The sequence below is a fragment of the Canis lupus genome, chromosome 4 (assembly GCF_003254725.2).
Source record: "Canis lupus dingo isolate Sandy chromosome 4, ASM325472v2, whole genome shotgun sequence".
Lineage (NCBI taxonomy): Eukaryota > Metazoa > Chordata > Mammalia > Carnivora > Canidae > Canis > Canis lupus.
Window position 1 is genome coordinate 42,160,887 of NC_064246.1, and position 6,020 is coordinate 42,166,906.

Genomic DNA, 6,020 nt, shown 5'->3' on the forward strand with positions numbered 1-6,020 from the left:
ATAAAGACTGGGACATGACAGTCCCTATTTGGGGTTCAATATAGACAGGTTCCTTCATGCACCTACACCATCCCTGCAAGTGTCCCTCTTTACACTGGGGACCTTTGTCCCTGAGGTGGGTATTCTTGCACATACAGGACGTCAGTGGGGAGGAAGACAAAAGCTTTGATACCCATTCTTTCTCTGCCTCCCTTCCCAAAAGCCCTTGGCTCCAGGCTGTATTTGGCTCCATGGTTAATTGACCAGCAGCTAAAAGACAGGAAAACTCACAAGGAAGGGACACATATGTGTTTTTTAGACTTTTTAATTAAAAAGAAAATAAGAACACAAAAACACTTCCCAGGATGTGCTGGGATGACACATCACAGGCATGTAAAGTACATATAAAAACAAGAAAAAAGTCTTGGGAGCTGTAGGCATGGTGCCCTGTGCAGAGGCACCATGTTCCCCTCCTTTGAGGCATTGTTTTCTTCCACACTCCCCTCTCCCAGACTATAAAAAAGGAAGTGCTCATTCAGCCTTGTTTCTCTTGGAAGACTCAGCCACTTTCAGCTCACTGGTCCATGACGTGCACACAGGAAGCTGGGCTTTACAAGATTTTGCGGATGGACAGTGCTGGGGTAGGGGTACGCAGTGTAGCACTCCTCTCCCAGCCCTGCTCACAGTCTCTGGGACTGGGAAATGTCCCTCTGTGGGGAGAGGTGGGACCCACTATCCTTCAGGGGCATGAGCCTGGGCTTCCCTCCTTGAGTGTCAGCAAAATAAATGTCTGCAAGTAAATTGGGAGCCACAGAATAAGGACTTGGACCAGGATAAGATGTGCCTGGGGCTAGGGCTAAATTTTGATGGACAACCAGAAGGTAGAGGATTGGCGTGCCATAACCAGCTTTCATAGTGACCTTTCTTAGCTGCTTGACCAATTGCCCCATCCCCGCCTCTGTTGGCCCAAACTTTGGGGGGTCAGATAGACCTAGACTTGATTCATGGCTCTGCCACTTACTAGTTTGTGAGATCCTGGGAAAGTTACCTAACTTCTTAGAGCCTCAGTTTCCTCCTCTGTTAAATGAAGAGGTTCATTGGAACCTCACAGTGTGACTGTAAATAGTAAGGATGATTATGTCTCTGAAGAGGACATAATCTAGGACAGCACCTGGCACAGGGTATAAATGGCCGCCACGATTACTGCTATCAGGCATCAGTATTTCCACTGCAGAGCTGATGAGTGTGTGCGTGGACGTATGTGAGATAAACAGTAGGTTTATACAATGCCCTAGAAAAAAGATGAGTTCCTCTGAGCTTCCTGTGTATATCTGGGCAGGTCGGAGGCCTTGGATCCCAATGGTACCTGCTTGGGAGGTCTCAAATGCTTTACTCCTCTGCATGTCCGTCTGGTTCGGGAGCTGAGCTAGACATCAGTGCCCTCCCTGGGGTAGAGGACACTGTTTGTGTTGATGCTGTTGTAGAAATGAGGGCTGAACTGGTTGAGGACAGAGCCCCCGTAGCTGAGAGTGTTGGCGGGCATGGGGTTGGCCCATTCGCCCCCACCCCCATGGCTGCTGAGGTTGGTGAGTGGGGTGTAGGAGCTGAAGTTCAGCAAGTTCTGCCCCGTTTTGTCAGTGGGCTCAGGGCTCAGTCCTGGTGTTGCCACAGGGCGGCTCACTGGGCTCGACCCGCTCACATAGGAGGTCATGGAGGAGAGGAAGCTGTTGAGGCATGGGGTGCCGGGTGGGGGAGGCGAGGACTGCTTCTCGGGGGGGCTGGCGGTCCCTGGGGAGGCACTGTCCAAGATGTCCTGGGCCTCCGTCGTCCTGGGGCTGCCCGCCAGGAGGCTGCTCTCTGTCTTCTCGGAGGCCAGGGATCCCGCGCTGGAGGAAACATCCGATTTCCTCTTCCTCTTCCTGCGGAAATTTCCATTATCGAACATCTTCTCACAGTTGGGGTCCAAGGTCCAGTAATTCCCTTTGCCTGGTGCAAAAGTGGGAGGAGTAAGAGGAGAGATGGACAAAATGCTTTGCTCCTGTTTCTCTGTGTTGTCATAAACTGAACACCAAGGAAATACACGCAGAAGACAGAGGGCAGGGGGAGAGAAACAGGAATCACACACACCATCCACACCCCACCTGGCACGGATCCTTATTTCAGCCCCCACCTCACGACTGGGCGCCCTGGGGCATAGAGGCATAAGCCATGAAAGTATTCATACTGCAGCCTCTAGAAGAAGCTCGGGTACTGGGGGAATGGAGACGGAGGGCCTGCTTCCATGGCTGACGTGAAAGGACACTCAGGAAACACTGCAGGGCTCCCTGAAAATTTGGGGCAAGGAGTCCAAGGATGGACTTGAGTCCTGGCTTTGCTCTGAGCTAGCCTCAGTTTCCTAGTCTGAAACGTGGGCCAGTTGTACTGGTCCTTTCATCCTCAGACTGACTGTGACAAAGGGCTAATGCTAGATATGTAGGTGGGCTTTGTCACCATGAGGTGCCATTCGGAGGTAAGGCCTGAGCTCGGCCTGTGGGTGACGCCAGTCATTGGACTGGACACTTGCCCTTCCCTGGAGGATCCAGTAGCCCTGGCCCTGCTAGCCTCCTAGTGGGCAGAGGTGGGGCTCTGAGCCATACCCTGGCTTCCCATGGGGGAACAAGAATGGACTTTAATTCTGGGAAATGCATTACTGAGTATTTAATATATTACTTTCCGTATGTCCCTGCATTTTATAAAAATCATCGTTAAAAAGGAAGAGTTCACAGTCTTTGGTATTAGAGAGACCTCCGCTCAGACACGGGCTCCGTGGCTATCCCTCCATTCTGTGTCACCGTGGGCGGGCTGCTTCACCTCTGAGTGATACTCCCTTCATCAGGACAATGGGTTTAGTAAGAGCTACCTGCAAGGAGGAGTTAAAGATTATGTAACTACAGCAGGCAGCACAATGTGGCCCTTCGTGCGTGTTTAACAAAGTCAGATCTCTCCCCAGAAGGCTGAGGGTGTACTTGAGCTTTGCCTAGTCCTACTCACCCTGAGGACTTGGTATGAGCCGGGTACTGGGGACTCAATGTGATCCTAACAATTACTGTAGACGATTGGGCACTTCTTAGCACCCAAACCCCTGTGTGCATTCACGCATGACCCCCATCACAGGCCTGCGAAGGAGCCAGTCTTACTATCCCTATTTTTCAGGTGGGAAAACTGAGGCTCAGAAATCTAAAATGCCTGAAGTTGCTGACTGCTCAGTGATTCAGCCAGGATCAAAACCTGAATCTGGTATGGGCAGCCCGGGTGGCTCAGCGGTTTAGCGCTGCCTTCAGCCCAGGGCCTGATCCTGGAGACCCGGGATCGAGTCCCACGTCGGGCTCCCTGCGTGGAGGCTGTTTCTCCCTCTGCCTGTGGCTCTGCCTCTCTCTCTCTCTCTTTCTGTGTTTCTCTCATGAATAAATAAATAAAATCTTTGGAAAAGAAAACAAAACCTGAACCTGCCTCCAGGGCTCTATCTCACAGCCTCCTTCACCACTGACAACCCTCAGGCCCCTGTCTCGGGGGCCACAGCCACATCAGAGCTTTCGGAATGGGGTGCTGGGAGGGAATGACGTGAGCCTTCCCTGGGGGCGTCAGAGGCTGCTCCCCTGAAGCCCCCCTGCCCGCACCCGCACCCCCTTACCCGGGTCGTCCTCATCGCGGGGCACCTTCTTGAAGCAGTCATTGAGAGACAGGTTGTGGCGGATGGAGTTTTGCCAGCCGGCCTTGCTCTTATTGTAGAAGGGGAAGTTGTCGGCCACGTACTGGTAGATCTGGCTGAGGGTGAGGCGCTTGTCGGGCGCCCCGTGGATGGCCATGGCAATGAGAGCCGAGTAGGAATAGGGGGGCCGCACCAGCTTCATCAGCTCCTCCTGCGAGGGGATGGGCAGCCAGCCCAGGTCGCCGCCCCCCAGCCCAGACACGCCGGGCAGCAGCTGCCTCTGCACACCGTAGGCCTGGGGCAGGAAGGGGCTGGCGTTGGCGCCGGGCAGGTAGGGTGGCGGAGTCATGGCAGGCCCGTTGAGCCACAGGTAGGGGTTGGGGGGGGCCCCGTACTCGCCGCCCCCCTCGAGGGAGGGGGGCCGCTGAGGGCTGGGCACGCCCTGGGGGTGGAAGAAGTTCTCATAGTAAAGGCTCATCTCGGGGGGCTCCTGGCCGATGCTGGGGAACTGGGGGCTGCAGCGAGGTGGGGAGGGCGCCGGGAGGTCGAAGGCGCTCATGCTGGGGCTGGGCTCGGCCGGAGCCACCTGCCTGGCACCTGCCCGGGGAGCTGTCCCTGACAGGTGCTCTGCTGGCCGGCCTCCCACTTATAGCCCTGTGGGCCTGGCCTGCGGGCCCCACCCCGGGGCGGCCACCTGCCGCAGGCCCGCCCCTGCCCCCGCAGCCCTGCGAGCCCCAGGAGGGGGCCTCCGGGCCTGGCCCACTGCGCCTGCTCAGACCGGGGCGGAGCTGATGCCCACAGTGCCCGGGGCGCCCCTCTTCCCTCTCCCTGTCTTGCCAGTTCCTTTCCGGTTTCCCCCTTTTCTCCCCTGTCTTTCTCCTCACTTGATACCCCCCTCATTCTCTCTCCCTCCCGATCTCTCCTTCTCCCACCCTGGCCCTCCCCTCTGCAGCTCCTTCTCTTGCTTGCCTTCTTGCTGTCACATTCCCTTTTCCTGTTCTTCCTCTGCCTTCCCCTGACTGTTTCTTTTCTAAGCACTGTTCTGGCCACCTCTCCCTCCCTCCCTCCCTTCCTTCCCTCTCTCTCTCCCTCTGAGTTTGTTTCTGTCTCCTCCTACTTTGTCTCCTCATGCTCACCTCCTGTCTGTTTGCTTCTCCCCCACTCCCTTTGTCTCCTGTCTCCACCTCTCATTTCCTCTGTGTCTCATTCCCTCTGCGTCGTCCCTCATTCAACTTCTCAATTCCCTCTCCTTGCCCATCCTGACCCCCTCATTCTCTGCCCTCTCACCCAGGCTGGATGTGCACTTTATCGGAATCCACATCTTTGGGTCGTCTGAAGTGAAGACAGACTTTCTGGAGTTTCCAGGAAAGAACCTGGCTCTGGAGAATCAGAAGAGCAGAGAGGAACCTGGCCTATGGCCAGGTTGCAAAAGGCCAGCCAGTTGGTATAGGCACCCTCTGTGCGCACACACACAGACACACACACACACACACAGACACACACACACACTGCAGGCAGGCTGACAAGGGCCATGGACAGGCCTGGGGATTCTCCTGGAGGAGCAGCGGGGCCCATCAAGATAGTGACAGAAGGAAGAGAATGTGAATGGGCTTCAGGGAAAAATGAGAGACAACTTGCACTCTGCAACTTGCACTGTGCCAGCTGGAGGGGCTGCCCCCTCAGGGAACCACCCCTGCCGGGCTGTCTGCTCTCCTCTACAGCTGGGTCAGGAGACAGGCTGCAGGAAGCCTGAGTGCCGTGGAACGCATCCCATCTGCAGTGCATCGGTGCCCAGAGGATGAGTTCAGGAAACTGGGTGGGAGGGGTCCTCCCAGGTCCCGAGAAACCACCTGGCCCCACCAGGGAACAGTGAATGAAGTGACTTCAAAAGGGCCAGACTGCCCAGGTGAGGCATGGGGTAGGCACACTCTGTACTTTCTTTCAGAAGAGAAACACAAAAGAGGTCCCATCTTCGTTTAAAGTTTCTCTGCCAGGCCTGGCTTGCTGAGAGCAGGACCGTGACTTTTCAAGAAACAGTTACATTAGAGACACCAATATAGACCCCAGGCCTGACAAGCGAACCTGGTAACTCCACTTCTGATAATTCATCCTACAGAATTAAATGAATTATCCTCGGAGGTATTCACCACAGTGTTATTCATAGCTACAACAAACTGGAACTAACCCGAATGTCCAACAATAGGGGAGTAGGTAAATAAATTGGGTATCATCCCAATGAAGAAATCTTATGAATCTATAAAAAAAAACAGATTGTAGAATATTTAGTGATATGCAAAGATATTGTTCTAATAGCATTATTTAATGGAATAGGCTGTAAAATGCCATTTTATGG

General features: G+C 54.5%; 1 protein-coding gene across 1 annotated transcript; it reads right to left on the minus strand.

Annotated features, from left to right (window-relative positions):
• Window positions 1-288: 288 nt before the first annotated feature.
• On the minus strand, window positions 289-4,281 carry FOXI1 (forkhead box I1). Its single transcript, XM_025435101.2, has 2 exons — window positions 3,650-4,281; window positions 289-1,965 (listed from the first exon to the last, which is right to left on the minus strand). Exons 1-2 carry the CDS (start codon window positions 4,224-4,226, stop codon window positions 1,406-1,408), a joined length of 1,137 nt encoding a protein of 378 aa, XP_025290886.1. The 5' UTR covers window positions 4,227-4,281; the 3' UTR covers window positions 289-1,405.
• Between the last annotated feature and the right edge of the window lie 1,739 nt (window positions 4,282-6,020).

Excerpts from the sequence above, each read along its gene's own strand:
- FOXI1 (XM_025435101.2), bottom strand. The coding sequence starts at position 4,226 with ATGAGCGCCTTCGACCTCCCGGCGCCCTCCCCACCTCGCTGCAGCCCC. Across the intron at positions 1,966-3,649 it reads CCGCGATGAGGACGACCCGG|GCAAAGGGAATTACTGGACC; the intron begins GTAAGGGGGTGC and ends CTTTTGCACCAG.